Source organism: Ursus maritimus, unplaced genomic scaffold (assembly GCF_017311325.1).
Source record: "Ursus maritimus isolate PB19 unplaced genomic scaffold, ASM1731132v1 scaffold_3, whole genome shotgun sequence".
NCBI lineage: Eukaryota > Metazoa > Chordata > Mammalia > Carnivora > Ursidae > Ursus > Ursus maritimus.
The window spans coordinates 5,423,528-5,443,886 of NW_024425563.1; the positions used below are offsets into that span (position 1 = coordinate 5,423,528).

At 41.5% G+C, this 20,359-nt stretch overlaps 1 protein-coding gene across 1 annotated transcript in view; it reads right to left on the minus strand.

Annotated features, from left to right (window-relative positions):
* GALNTL5 (polypeptide N-acetylgalactosaminyltransferase like 5) overlaps positions 1-19,557 on the minus strand; it is a 56,073-nt gene extending 36,516 nt beyond the window's left edge. The window contains exons 1-4 of the mRNA XM_008688598.2: positions 18,661-19,557; positions 18,440-18,509; positions 8,880-9,180; positions 2,398-2,518 (exon numbers count right to left, since the gene is read on the minus strand). Coding sequence (XP_008686820.1) covers positions 2,398-2,518; positions 8,880-9,141 — 383 coding nt within the window. The 5' untranslated portion in view covers positions 9,142-9,180; positions 18,440-18,509; positions 18,661-19,557. The remainder of the gene's footprint in view (positions 1-2,397; positions 2,519-8,879; positions 9,181-18,439; positions 18,510-18,660) is intronic.
* Positions 19,558-20,359: the final 802 nt, after the last annotated feature.

Genomic DNA, 20,359 nt, shown 5'->3' on the forward strand with positions numbered 1-20,359 from the left:
TTAAAATTCACAGAGACAGAAAGTACAATGGTGGTTGTGGGGGGAATCAGAGGGAGGGAAGAATGGGGAGTTAGTATTTAATGAAAAAGTTCTGGAGATGGATGGTGATGATGGATATAAAACAATGTGAACGTTCTCAATGCCACTGAATTGAACAGTTAAAAATAGTGAAAATGGTACATTTTACATTATGTCCAGTTTACCAGAAGTTAAAAAAAAAGGCACCAACACAAATGAAAACAATGAAAAAAAGCAGATCTTGAATAAAAAATAGGTAGCTGACTGAAGCATTTTGTATCAGAAATATCCTTTGGCCAACTGGTAATTTAATAAAAAGATCTGTGGGCAATGCAATTCTTATAAATCCCTAGAACATGTTTGGTGCAACTAGGGAAGGTGTTCTCTACTCTATAAACTCCAGAATCATTTTGAAACAGACTATTGAATTATCTGACTCGAAGTCCTAAAAACAGGAGAACTTCTAATATGTCAAAATTAAAACCTGGTTAGTGACTGTTTATTTAAAAAATTAATATGTAGTCATTTATAGACTTGTACACTGGAAAACTGTAAGACATTAGTGAAAGAAATTAGAGAAGACACAAATAAATGGAAAGATAGTCTGTACTCATGGATTGGAAGAACTAGACATTGTTAAGATGTCCACACTACCCAAAGCAATCTACAGAGTCAATGCAATCTATATCAAAATTTCGATGGCATTTTTCATAGAAATAAAACAAAGAATCCTAAAATTTGTATGAAAGCACAAAAGATGCTGCAGAGGCAAAGCAATTTTGAGAAAACAAGAACAAAGCAGGGGGCATCATACTCTCTGATTCAAACTCTATTACAAAGCTATGGTAATTGAAACAGTTTGGTATTGGCATAAAAACAGACACACAGATCAACAGAACAGAACGGAGAGTCCAGAAATAAAATCATGCATGTATGATTAATTAATTATGACAAAGGAACCAAGAACGTACAATGGGAAAAGGACAGTCTCTTCAATAAATGGTGATGGGAAAGGTGGACAGCTGCATGCAAAAGAATGAAACTGGACCACTATCTTACACCCTACACAAAAATTAACTTGAAATAGATTAAAGACTTGACTGTAAGATCTGAAACCATAAAAATCATAGGAAAAAACAGAGGCACTAAGCTTCTTGACATCAGTCTTGGTGAAGATTTTTTTGGATCTGCCACCAAAAGCAAAGGCACAAAAGTATAAATAAATAAGTGGGACTACATCAAGCTAAAAAGCCCTCCACGGAGCAAAGGAAATCATCAACAAAATGAAAAGGCATCCTACTGAATGAGAGAAAATTATATACCTGACAAGGGGTTAATATCTAAAATATAGAAAGAATTCATAAAATTCAATAGCAAACCATTCAATTTAAAAATGGGCAGAAGATCTGAATAGTTATTTTCCCAAAGAAGGCAGACAGATGGCCAACACGTATATGAAAAGGGGCTCGACATCATTAACGATCAGGGAAATGCAAATCAAACCGCAGTGAGATGTCATCTCATACCTGTTAGGATGACATTATCAAAAAGACAAGAAATAACAAGTGTTGAAGAAGATGTGAAAAAAAGTGAACACTTGTGCACTGTTGGTGGAAATGCAAACTGGTATAGCCACTGTAGAAAACAGTGTGGAGGTTCCTCAAAAAATTAAAAACAGAGCTAAGATAAGATCCAACAATTTCACTTCCAGGTATTTATTCGAAGAAAATGAAAACACTAACTCAAAAAGATACATGCACCCCTATGTTTACTGCAGCATTATTTATAACAGCCAAGACATGGAAACAACCTAACTGTCCATCAGTGGATGAATGGATAAAGAATATGTGGTATTATATACACAATGGAATACTTTTCAGCATAAAAAAGAATGACATCTTGCCATTTACAAGAACACGAACGGACCCTGAGGGCATTACACTAAAAGAAATAAGTCAGAGAGAGATAAATACCATATGATCTCACTTACATGTGGAATCAAAAAACAACCAACCAAAACTCCAAAACCCAACCTCATAAATACAGAGAACAGACTGGTGGTTGCCAGATGAAGGGGGTGGGCAAAACAAAGCTCCGTTATGAAATAAATAAGTCATGGGGATGTAATGTCCACATGGTGACTATAGTTAATAATATTACACTACTTATTTGAAACTAGCAATGAGTAGATCTTAAAAGTTCTCATCACACACACACGAATATTTTTTGTAACTATGTATGGTAGCTAATGTTATTTAGACTTATTGTGGTGATTATTTGGCAATATATATAAATATCGAATCATTATGTTGCACAGCTGAAAATAATATAATCTTATATGTCAATTATACCTCAATAAAAAAATGAGGATTAACATACATTTTATTCCTGGTATCTGGCACACCTCTCTCACTGCCCAGGCTTTCACTGAGAATGGCATTAAATCCATATTTTAAAAATCCAGCAACATATTCTGAGTTTGAATAGTTAGAATCCTTACCTGCAAGAAAGGGCAATTACAGTTACATAAGTATAGATTTACTAGCATCACTTTGATAAAGGATAATAAGAATATCGCAAATTCACTTTTATAATGAGCCATTCATTTTCCTGGAACCTACACNATGATAAGGCTAAAATCAAAGCAGATTCCTTAGCAAAACAAGCTAGGCTTTGGTCATTCAGTCTCTTGAGGTAAGGAAGTGCTTGGCCTCCTTGGTCCCATCATGATTCACAATGCCGTGTGAACTAATTGTAACTGAGGGATTTAGGAAGGGGGGGAAGGGAGAGCTAAAACCCCTCTCCTGAAATGCCACTGCGGAGAATAAAACAACCAAACACACCAGTCCTAACAATAAATGAAGATGGAGTAAATTTCCTATTGAAAGATAAAAACTCTTAAATGTCAATGAAGAAACAAAATATAATCATGAAAGATAAACAGCATGAACTAAAATGGTTAAAAGTAAAAGAACGGTCTAAGAATACAGGAGTCAAAATATCATTTAAAAAAGTACAGAATTCATTGGAAGGCGGAACCAGGAAGTCACTTTATACTCACAGTAAGAATAAGTCACAATAAAGACTAAACAGGAATGAGCTTGCAGACATCAAATATTGCTGCAGTGAAATACTTACGTTAAGGTCATTAGAGATATCAATATCTATTGCCACAAATAACCAGTAATGGAATATTTTAAGAACAACTCTAAATCAGAAAAAGAAAGAACTTGATTAATGTAATTCATTATATTTCCTTAGTGGATTTATATTTTGCTTTGTTTTTGAAGAATAAACTTTCTTTTCCAATGCCTATGAAGTGCTTTCCAAAACAGATATAGAAGGCTATATTGTATTTAAAAGGGATTCTCTTCAAGATGTAGTGACCCCGTTTCCACTAGGCTCTCTTTCTTGCACCTGAGAAATCTTGGACATGACACAACAGATAAGGATAGGAGGTTCTCTGAAAGGTCGAAACGAGCAGGCAGATTCCTGAGGCAGATCTCAGGAATGGAGGAAGGACATGGTGAGCTCCTGATTTCCTTTGCCTCCTGTAAATCCCAGACAGAGATCTGTAGAAGCCTCCAGGTAGAACCACCAATAGGCACACACACAAAAACTCAAAGGTAAGCCTGTTCCCTCTAGCCACAGGGCCATGGAGTCCTAACCACAGAAAACCTTTGGCCGGACCTACTCTAGTCAAGTCAAGCAGCAGTGGGAGAACCACACCAACCCCTGTGGCTTCAGTGTGGTGGGCAGGGAGTGGACCTTCCATCACACCCAAGGGAGCAACAGGCAGTGATGTGGGTGGGCCTGAGCAGAACTACCCTTTTCATCCCCCTTCTTGGCAGAAGCAGGCCGAGCTCTGATTACCTGCGTGGATGGTGTGGACAGGTTGAGCAAGAGCTGGGTCCTCCATAAGCTGGCCTGGGGGAAGCAGGTGGTGCTCTGATTCTCCCCAAGATAATACCATGTCAATGGCATGCTGAGCCTCCAAGTCCACATGGCAGCAACAAGACTCATCCAGGGGGTGTAAGGTGGGACTAGTCACACTCCACACACCCCCTGCCCCTCAGATCAGCAAGGCCGAATGGAGAGCTAACCTCTACCCCACCTGGTGGCAACCAGAGAGAAGCAGGTTATGCAAGGCTGGGTAGTGACACTACTTCCTCTCTCCTAACCCTGGTGTCCATGAGGCCCACTGGGGAGCCAACTCCAAGACAACAATTTCATGCAAGTCTGTGCCCCATGTTACCAAAGGGGGAGCTGAACTTCCCCTCACCCTCAGGGGACAGTGCACCTGCTCCCTGGTTGCTGGGGTGGTGTCCACAGGCCCAGCAGGAAACAAAGAATACCCATCCATCGGACCCTTATACTGCATCTCAGCAGGGGATGGCCTGCTAATAAAGAAGCTTCATTAGGACCCAGAGTTTCATAATATTCAAAACACCCAGAATACAACAGAAGATCCTTTGTCATACCAAGAGCCAGAGACCTCAAACTGAATGAAAAGACCATCAAGAGATGCCAACACCAAGATGAACCAGAGGTCGAATGATCTGACTAGGACATTAAAGCAGCCATCATGAACATGCTCAGAAACAAATGGAAAAGGGAAGATCTCAGCAAAGAAACAGGAGTTATATAAAAAAAAAAAAAAAAAGGAAAATATAGAACTAAAAAATACAACAGTCTCATAAAAAGTTCACTGGGCAGGCTTACTAGCAGAGTGATGGCTGATCAATGGAATCCACCTAATCCGAACAACACAGAAAACAAGAAAAATACAGTCTCAGGAACTTGTGTACGGACAAGAAAAGAGCTGATCTTTGTATTATCAGAGCCCTGCAAGGAGAGGCGTCAGACCAGGACTGAAAAAGTACTCTCGGAAATAAGGCTGGAAACTCCCCAAATTCAGTGAAAGCTGGACATCTATAGACTCAGGAGGCTGAGCAAACCCCAAATAGGATAAACCAAAGAAATCCATGTCAGGACACATCATAATTCAACTTCTGAAAACTGAAGACAAAGGACAACCCTTGAAAGCAGCCAGAGAGAAAATAAAAACGCAGGACTCATAGAGGAACAATCTGAATGACTGCGGAGAAGGAAGGACAAACATGTCTGAATGCTGAAAGAAAGGAACTGTCAACAGCAAATTCTATATCCAGCGAAGATATCCTTTGGGAATTATGAGAAAGTAAAGACACTCCCAAGTGAAGAAAAACTAAGAATTTGTGGCTAGCAAACCCACCCTTGAAGAGCAGCAAAAGAAAGTTCTCTAAACAAGGAAATGATAACAGGAGGAGGCTTAGAACTTCCGAAAAGAAAAAAGAACATCAAAATGGATAAAAATAGGGATAAATATGATAGACTCATTAAGAAACTCTCATAGGTTTCTTAAATCATATTTGATTTTTTTCAAGATTTTATTTATTTATTTGTCAGAGAGACAGCACAAGCAGTGGGGAGGGACAGGCAGAGGGAGATAGAGAAGCAGGCTCCCCACTGAGCAGGGAGCCTGATGTGGGACTCGATCCCAGGACCCTGGGATCATGACCTGAGCCAAAGGGAGACGCCTAATTGACTGAGGCACCCAGGTGTCCCCATATTTGATTTTTGAAGCAACAATTACAACATCTAATGTGGTGCTCAATACTCAAGACAATCATATTTTTAAATTGAAGAGGCTAAGGAATGGTTTACACTTACTTGAAGTGGCAAAACACCAATTCAAGGAGACTGTGGTAGGTTATAGATGTGTCGCGTAACACCTCCAGCAACCACTAATGAAACCATACAAAGCAATCTTTTAAAAAACACTTTAAATAAATCAAGATGGAATTTTGAAAATGTTCAAGTAACTCACAGAAAGATAAGAGAAACGGAAGATTGAGAAAAAGAAGAAACAAACAAAAAAAATAAATAAAATGGCTGAGAAACTCTGACATCAGTAATTGTCTTAAATGCAAATGACCTAAATATACCAGTTAAAGGCACAGATTAACAGAGCGGATTTAAAAACTGTTCCAACAATATGCTACCTACAAGAAACTTATTTCAGTGAAATATAGGTAGATTGATAATAAAAGGACAGAAAAGGATATACTTGCAAATATTAATCAAAAGAGCAGCTGGGGTGCCTGGCTAGCTCAGTCCATAGAGCATGTGACTCTATCTCAGGGTTCTGAGTTCAAGCTCCACGTCGGGCACGGAGCCTACTTAAAAAAAAAAAAAGTAGGAGTGGCTATATTTTTTTTTAAAGATTTTATTTATTTATTCGACAGAGATAGAGACAGCCAGCGAGAGAGGGAACACAAGCAGGGGAGTGGGAGAAGAAGAAGCAGGCCCATAGCGGAGGAGCCTGATGTGGGGCTCAATCCCACAACGCCGGGATCACGACCTGAGCCGAAGGCAGACGCTTTTTTTTTTTTTTTTTAAAGATTTTATTTATTTATTCGACAGAGATAGAGACAGCCAGCGAGAGAGGGAACACGCAGACGCTTAACCGCTGTGCCACCCAGGCGCCCCCGAAGGCAGACGCTTAACCGCTGTGCCATCCAGGTGCCCCAGGAGTGGCTATACTAATATTAGATAAAACAGATTTCAGAGCAGAGAAAATTACTAGAGACAGAGACATTACCTTATGATAAAAGGTTCAGTGTATCAGTGAGACGTAATGATTCCAAATAGAAACACGTCAAAAAACAGCCTCAAAATACATGAAGCAAAAACTGGGATAGAGTTAAAGTAGAACCTGACAAATCCACAATTTTAGTTGGGGTCTTCAACAGCCACTCTTAGCAACTGACAGAACTCCTAGCCAAAAACTTGGCAAGGACATAGGAGAGCTGATGATACAATCAACCCACAGGATCTGGTTGATGTGTACGTAAAGAACACTGCACCCAACAACAGCAAACACACTGATTTTCCAAGCGTGCATGGAGTATTCACCAGAGATGGACCATATTCTGGGTCATAAAACAAACCTCAAAAACCTAAAAGAATTGAAATCATACAGAGTATATTTTCTGACCATGACAGAATCAAATTGGATATCAGTAGTAGACAGTAGAAAATTATTTGAAAACTCTGAAATTAAACAACCTATTTCCAAATAATCCAAAGAGAAAGTCTCCAAGGGAATATAAAAATATAGAGAACTGAATGAACATGAAAATTCAACATATCAAAATATGTGCAATACAGCTGAAGCCATATTAGTAAGATGTATTAAGATGTCAATTCTCCGCAAATCGATCTCTAAAGCCAATCTAATTAAAATTACCAGCAGGCTTTTTTGAAGAAATTCACAAACTGTTTCTAAAACCTATCTGAACAAGCTAACGACCTAGAATAACCAAAACAATTCTGGGAAGATTGAGAATAGACTTCAGAAAGAGACCCAACAAAAACGGCCAACTGATTTTTGAAAGGTGCCAGGATGGAAAAAGGAACATTTTTCAAGAAATGGTGCTGGACAAAATGGATATCCACACAGGGAGAATGACCATTGACCCTTACCTCCCATCACAGAAATTCACTTGAAATGGACCATGGCCCTAATGTAAAATGTAAAGTAAAACCTAAAATCTAAAATTTTGAAAAGAAAACATAGAAAGGAATCTTTGTGAACTTGAGGTAGGCAAAGGTTACTTCAATAAAACATAAAAAACATGAACCATACAAGAAATTGGGATCAACTGAACAACAAAATTTAAAATTTTTCTTCTTGAATGACACCATAAAAAATGTACAGTATGGTGAGTATGATATTGTATACTGAAAGTTGCCAACACAGATCTCATCACAAGAAAAGAAGTTGTAACGGTGTGATGGATATTAACTAAACTCACTGTGGTGATCATCTTGCAATACATACATGTATCAAATCATTATGCTGTACTTCTAAAATTAATAAGGTGTTACATGTCAATTATGTCTCAATTTTAAAAAGAGAATAAAAAGACAAGGCACAGACGTGTACAAAATATTTGCAACTCACATATCAAAGGACTTGAATCCAAAATACATTTTAAAAAATCTTAAAAATCAGAAGACACACATCCCAATTTAAAAATGGACAAAGGACTTGAAGAGACACTTTACAAAAGAAGATATATGGGTGGCCATTAAGCACATGAAAAGGTGCTCAAAATCATTAGTTATCAGGGAAATGCAAATTAAGGTCACAATGGTACCATTACTTGCCCATTAGAATAGCTAAAATCTAAAAAGCTGACCTCGTTAAATGTTAGTGAAGATTTGGAGCAAAGAGATTCTCATACACTGCCGGAGGAGATAGTAAATGGCACAGCGATCTTGAAAACACCATTGTCATTTTCTTTAAAGTTAAGCATAGACCTACCGTACACCCCATCTGTCCCAAACCTAAGAGAAACAAAATATGTCCATACAAAGACTTATAATCCACATTCACGGCACCATTGCAATTCATTCCGGAGTACCTACAAACACATTAAGAATATATAATATTGTATTTTGCTAGAGATCATATATAAAGGAAAGGAAGAAAGATATCCATCAACTCAGGTTAAGTACCACCTCTGAGGGTAAAGGGAGGAGAAGGAAGGGGGCGAAATCTTTAATGGTACCTATTAACATTTATTTCTGAAAAAACAGAACACTATCTGAAATAAATATAGCAAACTATATTAAAAATTGTTAAATTTAGGTGATACTTCCCTGTTTTACTACTTTCTGTATTTTTGTGAATTCTTTTATAAATTAAAAACCAAATTGCTCTAAGGAAAGACATTCTTTGCCTCTTCCAAATATTAAATTTATGGTATATTTTCCCCTTAAAATGGCCAATAAAAGAAAATCAACATACTTACGCAACTTTAAAAAGGTTTTGTATTCTGTAGTTTCATCCTCGTCAGGCGTTTCAAATCTTACACGCGGTCTTGGGATTTGCTTGGGGTCGTGGGTAATTTGCTGTTGCAATTTTTTTCCAAGGGACCAAATTAATGCAGGCCCCTGGCTTTTCTTCTCCAAGTTGCTTACGTGATTATGGTGAATATAAAAACACAACAGAGCTGTCCAGATCCCAGATATCAAGGATCCATAGAATAGACATTGAATGGTGACACCTCTCATTGTAAACCTAGCATTTTTGAAGGTCCATTTTTAAATTTCCTAAGTCAGAAGAATTTAAGAGAAACTATATTAGATATCTCAGTGATTTATAGATCATTTACTTGACTTAAATTCTATTTTCAGTGTTTTAAGAACAGGTTCATTTTGATATGTATTTATCGTACACCTGGATGAGATAAAGTATGTCTTGTTTTCTACTAGCAAAAACTCTTAAAACGGATATTCAGAAGATCACTTAACATCAAAAAGCATAACATGCTTATAAAACACACACTCATTTAAAGTAAGTGGCACACAATCCTGAGACTACAGCTAATGGAAATACAGCAAAAGCAGGTTTACTCCTGCCTTATACATGCTCAATCCATCTTGGAGTGTTAATTTAAATCTCTATTTTAAAGATCTGTTTCGACACCAATTCAAAAATATAAAAAAAACCACACAGTTCACATGCTGGGAGGGAAGTGGGCAATGATAACTGGTCCAGCACTGATGGGATGGTGAAATGGTACCACCATTTTGACAGTGATCTGGTTCAGGGGAATTTAGCAAATGGTGCCGAAGCATTTCTATCCCTAGGAATGTGCCCTGAAGAGACTCTCACATGTACCATGAGTTCTGTGCAAGAACGTTTACTGCAGTAATGTTTGTAGTAGAAACCACATGCAACTCAAGTTTCCTTCAATAGGAGAACTGATAAAGTGAACTACTTCCTCAACACAGGAAATAGATCAACTGCAGCTACATGTATCAATATTGTAAACACCACCATGTTGCACAAAAAAACAAGCAGGGTGTGATGCTACCTATATGCATATGGAAAACATGAAAAGCAACGCAACCGTTTACGTATACACCTGTATGCAGCAAATGTTGGGAAAACCATGCATGCAAATGGTCCACCAAATTTAGGATGTGATCACTCCCATGGAGGAAAGAGAGGGAAGAGCTCCTACTGTGTTCTTAACACTTTTTATTTAATCTCTTAAGTAAATGTGGCATGATTATAAGGTTTGATAAAGCTGGATGATGTGTCCACAAGAGTGTTCATATTTTTCTCTGCATTTCCCTTTTGCTGGAAATATTTCCTAATTTATCAAAAAAGAAGTCTTGAGAGGCCTCCTTTAGAGATGACAGATTGAAAATGTATGCGGGGACCCCTGGGTGGCTCAGTCATTAGGCGTCTGCCTTCAGCTCAGGTCATTATCCCAGGGTCCTGGGATCGAGCCCCACATCGGGCTCCCTGCTCAGCGGGAAGCCTGCTTCTTCCTCTCCCACTCCCCCTGCTTGTGTTCCCTCTCTCGCTGTGTCTCTCTCTGTCAAATAAATAAAATCTTTAAAAAGAAAAAAAAGAAAATGTGTGCCTGTGCCCTCTTCCTCTTGACTCAACTGTGAATAAAAACAAACCTAAAAACTCTACTGGGAAAAAAGCGTGAAAAGAGCGTTAGAGGGAAGCTCAGTGCACGTGAGATTTCAACATATGTTTGGAGGACTGGAAGCTACTGGCCCTGAGGTAACAACAGGGAAGCCAGGACCCCACGTGTGCAGCGAGAGGACTCTGAGGTGGAACCCCAGAGCAGCGGGGTGACTGGAGGTGCGGAGTGTCAGGCGCAGAGCCAGGAGGCTGCGGGAAGGCCGTGAGTTTATACACACAGCAGTCAGCTTTCTTCACCCCTCTCTGTGCCTTAAAGTCAAGATGGAGCCTGGCAATTTCTTCTCTGGAGACATGGGACTGAGGGTGCTCTGAGGGAAGGTCGGGGCTGAAGTCAAAGGGGTCCCTTGGATGCAGAAGGTTTGATCATCCCCCCCTCACTTCCCCATCTCACACACAAGCTCCAGGCAGCCAGGTCACTAGGCCTGAGGTAGGAGACAGGAGAATTGTTCTATGGTGAGAAGATAGGTCCCCCACACTGAATTGGAGTGCCCAACAAAGCTGCCAACCCCGTGTGTCACTTGAAGATAGCGCATCTGTGACCGTGGTCAGAGATTCCCATCAGTGGGTTAGTGTCCCATTTTTCAGTTGGAACGGAATGCTGTTATACACTGAGTTGTGTCCTCCCTAAGATCATGTTGAAGTCCCGGCTCCCACTGTGACCGTATTTGGAGATAGGGTCTTTAAAGAGGTAACTGAGTTTAAACGAGGCCACATGGGTGGGCCATAATCCAAATGCACTGGTGTCCTTGTAAGAAGAGGAAGAGACACGTGGGGTGCACGCACAGAGGGAAGGTCGGTCATCTTTGAGCCAAGGAGAGAAGGCCTCAGAGGAAACCAGCCCTGCAGGCACCTTGATCTTGCACTTCCAGCCTCCAGAACGGAGGGAAATAAGTGTCTCTTGTTTAAGTACCCACCCCCTCCCAGCAACAGTCTGTGGCATTTTGTTATAACAGCCATAGAAAACTGATACAAACACCAAGGATTGACTTAGGCATTTGAAGAAAGCCTCCAGAAAGAGAGAAAATACACATAGAACAAGAAAAGGGAAACAAATAAATGAGAGCTTTCAAAAAATCAAAAAACTGATGTTGATTACGCACAGAGTCAAGAAGATACTACACTCATAAAACCAGGGAAGCAGGCTATGAAAAAAAAAGAAACATTACAGAACAAAAAAAAGTTGCTGACATCTAAAACATGATTGGGAAAATTAGAAGATTGGAAAATAGTGTGAAAGGAATATTCTGGAAGGCATAACAAAATGACATAAGGGGAAAACATAAGAAAAAATGGAGAGATGTGGTATTTCATTCTAGGAGGTATAACACCTAACTAGTAAAAAGAGTTCCAAAAGATGATCAGAGAAAAATGGAGGACAGGAAATTATTAAATAAATAATATGAATATTTCCCCCAGAACTAAAGGGGCTTACAAAATGCCCAGTGCAATGAACATAAAAATATCCTAAAAGCTTCTAGGTGCAGAAGGAACAGTTGACACACAGGAGGAATTTCAGAAGGATATCAAACTTCTCAACAGCAACACTGGGTTCTTTTTTTTTTTTTTTTTAAGATTTATTTATTTATTTTAGAGAGAGAGCATGAGCAGGAGGGAAAGTCTCAAACAGACTCTGTGCTGAGTGCAGAGCCCAACGCAGGGCTCGATCTCACAACCCTGAGATCACGACCTGAGCCAAAACTCAGAGTCAGAGGCTTAACCCACTGAGCCACCCAGGTGCCCCAACACTGGGTTCTTACAGACTATAGAGAAATGGCTTCACAGTTCTAAGTTAAATGGTATTTCAGTAACAGACTATAGAAATGATCCCTGAAGGCATACCCTTAAAAAGTTAAAAATTGAGCTACCCTATGACCCAGCCATTGCACTACTGGGTATTTACCCCAAAGATACAGACATAGTGAAGAGAAGGGCCATATGCACCCCAATGTTCATAGCAGCATTGTCCACAATAGCTAAATCGTGGAAGGAGCCGAGATGTCCTTCAACAGATGACTGGATTAAGAAGATGTGGTCCATATATACAATGGAATATTACTCAGCTATCAGAAAGAACGATTTCTCAACATTTGCTGCAACATGGACGGGACTGGAGGAGATAATGCTAAGCGAAATAAGTCAAGCAGAGAAAGACCATTATCATATGGTTTCACTCATTTATGGAACATAAGAAGTAGGAAGATCGGTAGGAGAAGAAAGGGAAGAAGAAAGGGGGGGTAAACAGAAGGCGGAATGAGCCATGAGAGACTATGGACTCTGGGAAAGAAACTGAGGGCTTCAGGGGTGGGGGAATGAGATAGGCCGGTGATAGGTATTAAGGAGGGCATGTATTGCATGGGCACTGGGTGTTATACGCAAGTAATGAATCATGTAACTTTACATCAAAAACTAGGGATGTACTGTATGGTGACTAACATAATAAAAAATATTATTATTTTAAAAAATAAATGGTATTTCACCTAGAATTCTTTACCTAGTCAAATTTTACTCAAGCTTGAGAGAGGAATAAAGGTATTTTCAGATCTGTAAAGGACTCAGAAAGAATTATGTTCCATGTATTCTTTTTTGGGAGACTACATGTGGATTGGAAATGCCAACAAAACAAAGAGTAAACAAAGAAGACATGGCCCAGGGTGGCAGATCCAACCCAGGAGAGAGGCAGAGATGGCCCCGGAGGGCAGCTGCCCACATTAGAACAGAGCTCTGGCACTCCACCCCCCCCCCCAAAATGAGATGGGTCAAAAGAATATTAGATTTGATAGATGATATGCGGTGGGGAAATTCAAGTAGATGACCTTTCTGGTGGTAAAAATTTAGGAATGATGTTTGTAGAGTGATAAAGATGTAAACACTGGCTATAGATTCATAAGCAAAATAAGATTTTAAAAAATGGAAGTCGTGTAAGAAAAATGAAGTTGATGTGTGAAGTAAGCCAAGAAACAGAAGCCTAAGAATATTATTTAAAATACGAAGGCAACTGTCATATGAAATATATTAAAAGAGTTGAAAGTCATTGCTTTTGGGGAGTTGTACTGGGGATTAGGGTGTAAATTGGACAGGGGCCTATTGACTCTGTAAGATTTTGTTTTCATTTTATTTTTTAATGTATGCATTACTTTAACAAAAAATTTAAAAATGGAGATTACGCACGGTACCTATCAAAAGGCATCAATGCTTGTAAACACGTGCATAAAGCAGCCACTTCTCCCCCATCCCCACACTTTAAATCACATGACAGCCCGGCCAGGGAAGAGGGAATCAAGGATATGAGCCTCCTGAGCTGTCCAGTATCTCCCTCTTTCTAGGACCCTCTGATGTGGGTCCTCCTCACGCTCTCATTCTTCCAAGGGTCCTCCTCCCATTTTTATCCCATTTCTCTGACTCAAGGAAAGAGTCTGGCTTCCACAGTTTTGACCTTAGGCATGCACTAGCAACAAGCTTGCAAACGTGCTCTAGCTCTTACCGCTCTTGTTCACAGAAGAGAACATTCCTGCCCCCACAGAACCCAGTATTCTCAACAATTCCATGGCATCAAACCACCAGGGCAGCACCTTGCCCCCCAAAGAGACCCGAACACACCTGGATACAACGTCTTATGAAGTGGTGCCCTGTGGTGCCACCAGATCATCCCTTGGGGCTGGAGCACCCGTTCCCCCTACTGCCTGGAGTACAGGCTCCCGGCCGAGTCCCTTGCGCAGAGTTACCTTTGGTGGGGCAAGCTGCTTTGCCCAAAGTTGACCTTCCCCGAGGGAACTTGTGTTTAAAAACTGGCTGATGGGCCCAACTGGCTTGTCTCAACTTGGGATGACTCGAAGACCCATCCAGCCCAGAGCTGCCCATGGGACTGACAGAGGTCCCTCTTGCAACCACATCACAGTCTAGCCTCTTTCTCTTGTGAAAATAAAAGAAAATCTCCTTTAGAAAGGAGTCAGGAGGCCGCAGCGGTAGCTCTCAGGCCCAGCACCCCTTGACAACTGCAGACTCAACAGCAAGAGAGGTACCTTGCCGGAACGGTATTTTATTATTCCAGCAAGAGGAAGGTTCCTCCTCCCCCGGAAATAGCCCAGCCAATGAGGGACTGTGACTACAGCCCAGCCAATGAGGGACAGTCATAGCTCAGCCAATGAAAAGCCACTATACTTGGAACTCCAGTTGATGCCAATGGACATTTTGTTTATTACTGCCTTTTCCGACTTCCCCTTTATTTTGTAAAAGAAGAGTCTTCGGTTTGTTCTGCAGGCTTGATTTGGTTATACCATAGCCTTCTTGTCATGGGTTGCAATTCTCTGCTATTCCTGAAGTCCATTTTTGCTGGTAAAATAACTGGCGGTTTTATTTTTAAGGTTAACGCTCTGCTTGACCCAGTTTCCTTCACTTGCAGGCGTTGGCCCCCAAACACGTGCCAGTAAAGTGCCTGCATGCAAATTTCAGTCTCCGAGTCTGTTTCCTAAGGAGCTGGAGCTACAACAGTTGGTAGTGGGGGTGGTCCTGGGAAACACACACCGAAATGGGTTTTGGGGGCTGGATCACCCCGAGCGCCTGGCCCGAAGGACCTTTTTGCTGGTGGGAAGGCGGTGTTCTGACAGCTGCTGGCGGGCTGAAGCGGTGTGGTTGGTCCAACTTCACTGGTGGGGAAATGGGATGAATGCTGGTGGAAAGGAACGTTTGGTTGGGGCATTTGAGAGATGGGGGCAGGGAGTAGCCGGTACAAAAACCGTGGAATCAAAATGGCTGCTGTTGGATGCTACGGATGCATTTGAGAAAGGCAACGAAAGGCTGAGAGTGATGAGCCACCACTTGAAGGCAAAGTATCAATCTGGCCTCCTTAGCAACACATAAAGAGACTCTCATCTCCTACGTGGGAAGAGCAGAGAGAGCTGAGAACCGTGTGCAGGGCTTGGTGGTAAGGGCAGCTGGGCTCCAGGGAAGGTGACTTCTCAGTCCTGGTTCTTCTTCTGCCCAGGGAGCGACCGACGCACTGAGACTCGGGATCGGGGTGTGTGGGTGGAGCGCCACAGCGACACACCCTCTGGGCCTATAGAAATGGCCCCCTCGCCCGCGTTAAAGGCCCACTCTGCTCCTCTGCTTGAGGATACTTCATAGGTAACACATGTCCTCCCTCTGGACCGCCCCTGCCCCCACTCAGTCCTCTCCTGGTCATCAGATCAGTAACTAGGGTCAAATTAGAGCAAGTTATAGCATAGCCTGCCTGGGAAGGTGCTGGGCCCTGCTCAGGGAGGAAAGAGAGTGTCCCCAAGGAACTGCAGAACTCTCTAGGCATCGCGACCCAATGGAATCAGGGTTCTGTGCATGGGCTAAGTCCTGAGGATCCTAGATCAAGGGAGGGATATAAAACCGGATTGGGCATTGATTCATATTGGAGCAATCCAAGACATAGGCTTTAACACCCTGAGAAAGATCCTCATTGCACAGTGAAATCTCCTTGATCAGACGAATTTACATTTTAAAAACATCTTTGGGGCACCTAGGTGGTTCAGTCAGGTAAGTGTCTGCTTTCATCTCAGGTTGTGATACCAGGGTCCTGGGACCGAGCCCTGCCTAGGGCTCCTTGCTCATCAGGGAGCCTGCTTCTCCCTCTCCTTCTGCTTGCCACTCCCCCTGCTTCTCTCTCTTTCTCAAATAAATAAAATCTTTAAAAAAATAACGAAATGTTTGATTATGCAAAGAAAAAGTGTCAAATGTGTAAGAGGAGAAGGTAGCCTCTAACTGGAGGAACTGGGTGGACTGAAACAAGTGGGAAGAGAATGAAGCTGGTTAACTTCTATTACCACCACTACTTCTGATAAATGTCACATGCTGAGACTGTTTTAACTTCCACCAAACACCAAAAGCAATTAGAAACTAAGGAAGAAAGTAAGCGAGGGGAGGCACCAGAATTGAATAGACAACATACGCATGTGGGTTCATGATAGGCTTAGTGCTGGAGAAAGAAATAAATCCATATTTTCTAGGAGGATTCTACTATATTAAGAAAATTTGGAGGAAATTCTCTACATGTAAACACTTAAGAAAATTACCTTTGTCCAATTTTTTTAATTTTTACAAATGTCAGTTTTCTTATACTACAGTTTCTTAAAGCAGAGCTCCCCCTGGTTCTCTGGAATCTGCGCCTCATCTCTTCCCCCATCCCCACCCCCACTCCCACCAAATGCACATACTCACACACACTGAAAAACCGAAACCCTAAACTAAATCTGGATTCAGTTATTGAGTTTGTTTTAAAGTGTCTTTTCAAAGTCAGGAAAACAGGCTATGCCTTGGATGATGTCACAACTAAATTTTCTATAAATAATTAGAGTTTCCAGAACTGAAGTCATTATAAATGCCCAGCCTACCTCTAGAGTGGCATAATCCAGTCTGGTAGCCATAACCTCTTTTTTAAAACTCAGATCTTCTTAATCCTAATCCCCAGAGCCAGCATTCCATTCACGATTCAGTGATTTGATGCGCGGCTTCCACTAATTCCAGAAGGAAGGAGGCCCCCATGTTGTCCCCACTTTTCAGCCCACTGAGCTCCCCCACCTACCATTAAGACATTGGCTGCTCAGTAGTTGATAAATTGTCTAAGCTGAATCACAGGTGAAATTAGGCAGGAGTCTAGGTTGAATGATCTGAAAGATGAGATTTTTTTCTGAATGGCTGACTTTATGGTGCCTGGATTCTGACAAATACTTGATTGTGCTGGGCTGCCCTGCCTGTGTGGTGTTAGACAAGATGAAGCATCGGGTGCGCCACAGAGCCCTTGTGACGTCACACAGGGCATCGCCAGCAGCCAGGGGCCCCTGCCTTGAAGGTCTGAGCAGCAGGTGGAATTCGGAACTTCCAGAGTTCAAAGGGTCCTTCCAGAGAGTCTTAGAATCCTCATTCCTTAGCGAGGAAAGAGGAAAAGCCTCATTTTGGGCAAAATCTAGGCTAGATCTCATTTTTAGCTTTTTTGAAATCAACGTGAGAAAAAGAAGCTTTCAGAACACCTCAAGGGACTCAAAGATGAGCCAAAGGGTTGTTTGGCTGCCTTTTAATTTTTTTACTCCATATTACTCAATATTTAGATATTAGTACACGAGTTCAGCCAAATGCTTGTGAAATGTCTTCTTAACATGTCTGAGCAGATTTGAAGTTTCCCCCACTGAGGAGGCTGACTCTGTTTAGCCTGGGACCAGACATCTGCTTCAAAGTATGTAAGAGACAGGGGTGGGGGGTGGGGTGAGTTAGGTTCCTCCTGGAGGACCAGGAATGAAACAACAGAGAACATGCTAGACATCCAGTATTTTTCTGTAGGTATGAAGGACATGGAAGTCATGGTGCTACCCAGGGGTTGCTTAAGGGAGATAGAATATTCATGTGAGAAATTAGGGGAAGATACAAGATAACAAGTGTGTTGAGTTGCTACAGCCTGGTGTCCCGAAGAACCAAGAGTTAGGGGGCACAGTTGTCAGAACGAACTAATTCATAAGGGGGAGAGGATAATGCAACAAAACAAAACAAAAGGCATAGAACAAAGTCATGACACTAGGCAGGTAGCTCGTAGGAGCTGAAGAGAGGAGGTTCAGAGGAGGAAGATGAAAGTTGCAGAGGGAAAGGAATGTGGGGGGGAGAGTAAGGTGCATTAGTGACAATGGAGGTCAATTCCATGGGAGTAACCAGAAAGCCTGGAACCTCCCCTATGGATAAAAAGAAATTAGGAGGCTGAAACAGTGCATGTTTTCTCTCAAATTAGCAGGCAAATTTTATCCTAGTTGATCTTAATTAAACAATTATAAGGAGAAACAAAGCAACCCTGAGTTTTACTCTCAGTTTGAGAAAGAAAAGGGAAACATATCTTACCTCTCTTATGATAGGTTAGAACTTCAGACTGAGAGCCAGGAAAACCATCTTCTTTCTGGGCCTGTGTCTTCTGAGGGATAAAAGCAATGCTTAAAACAAAGGGCAGGGGGAAAAAAAACACAACAGAACAAAAAACAAAGGGCAGAGAAACAAATAGGGAATGCAAATCAAAGAAAACAGGCAAAAACATTCGAGTATAAAATTCGTCAATTATTGCATACCATCCCAAGCTTTTGGGGGGACTGTCAGGCCTTAGGAGAGGGTCACAGACAAGTCCATCTCTGCACTCCATGATGCTGGACCTTACGTGATAGGTGCTGGTCAACATTCACTAAATAAATCCTCAAGTAATCGTAACTCCTAAGACCAAGGAATTGGTAAGCAATGCCAAAATGTGAATATCTTTGGGGGTAAAAAGGAAATAGAAGGAGGGAGGAAGGAAAAGGGGAATTAAAAATTAATGAAGTAACCTTAGTCTCAGCCCAGCCCAGCCCTTAGGCTCCCTCCCCCAGGCCCAGTTGGGCTCATTCATCTAAAAACTCTCTTCTGACTGATTCTTTGCTCCTGTGACAAAGGCCTACAAACTTTCCCCAGACACTGCTCCTACCTTGAAACTCCCCCGTATGCTATTGGTCAAACTTGCCAACCTATGCTCTTCTTTCTCCTAAGAACCCTTTAGAAGAATCCAGTCCCCATCCACTCTGGTTCCCAACCATTCAAAGCGACCACTGCCTCCAGATCCTTTGGCTCTCTGCCCATCTCAGGGTCCAAATAGCATTTCCCTCAATAACCGGGTAGTGAGTGTTTCCCATGGAAGTGGGCAGTTATCTTAGGAAACTCCCAAGCAGGGTTGTGATTTGAGAGTTTACCTCTAGAAATTAATGACGCGCTGTCTTAGAGTGTGGGGGATTATTGTGGGCTCGGGGCTGGGGATGTGGAGTTGGGGAGAAGAGAGAATCTGGTAATAAATGCCAGACCTTCCTCTGGGTAATATCCAAGGAGGTCCATCTTGTTTGACAGACCATGTGCTGATTGCTTCTGCTGCAAACCAGTGTTTTGTTTATTTGATTCAAGCTTGTAACAGTACAAGACAAAGGACCGTGTAAGCAATGACAAGACGTGAATATTTGGGTGTGGGGGAAGGTGCTTTTTACCTTTAGGTACCTACCTCCTGGTTACTGTAGCTAAAGGCCCTGTGTCCTGAGACCTGCGGTAGGCTACACCAGAGACAAGGCATCTGGAATCCCTATCCTAGGCTCCATCTCCATAGGGAAGAAGACATTGTTCAAGACATTGGTTCAAATTCTATGAATAGATTCAGCCAAATGAGACCACTGCCCCTGGATAAATAATACCAAAATTGCTTTTGGTAGATGTTAATCAGTGGCCTCTTGAGTGAACAATGAGTTTCGTCTTCAATTAATTAAAAAACCCCCAAATAGTAATCTTTGGTTCTGGGAGGCCAAGAACATCTGCCAAAGATGCTCTAAAAAGATAAGAATTACATAAATTCTAGGGCCGTAGGTTAGTTACTCAAAATATTAATAATTTAATGAGAAACAGCCTATTTGGAGACTTTGGATGTTGGTAGCTTGGTTCACATGGCAAATAAGAATCATTTCATACAGCATTATTCAGAATAGCTGGAATGTGGAAGTACCCCAAGTGTCCATCAGTGGATGGGTGAGTAAGCAGAAGGTGCTATCCACACACGATGGAATCCTACTCAGCCTTAAAAAGGAAGGACATTCTGACACCTGCTACAACATGGCTAATCTCGAGGATGTTCTCCTAAGTGAAATAAGCCAGGCATAAAAAGACAAGTACGGTATGATTTCACCTACCTGTTGAGAATAGTCCAAATCATAAGGAAAGTAGAATGCTGGTTGCCAGGGGCTGGAGGAAGGACAGGGGTGGGAT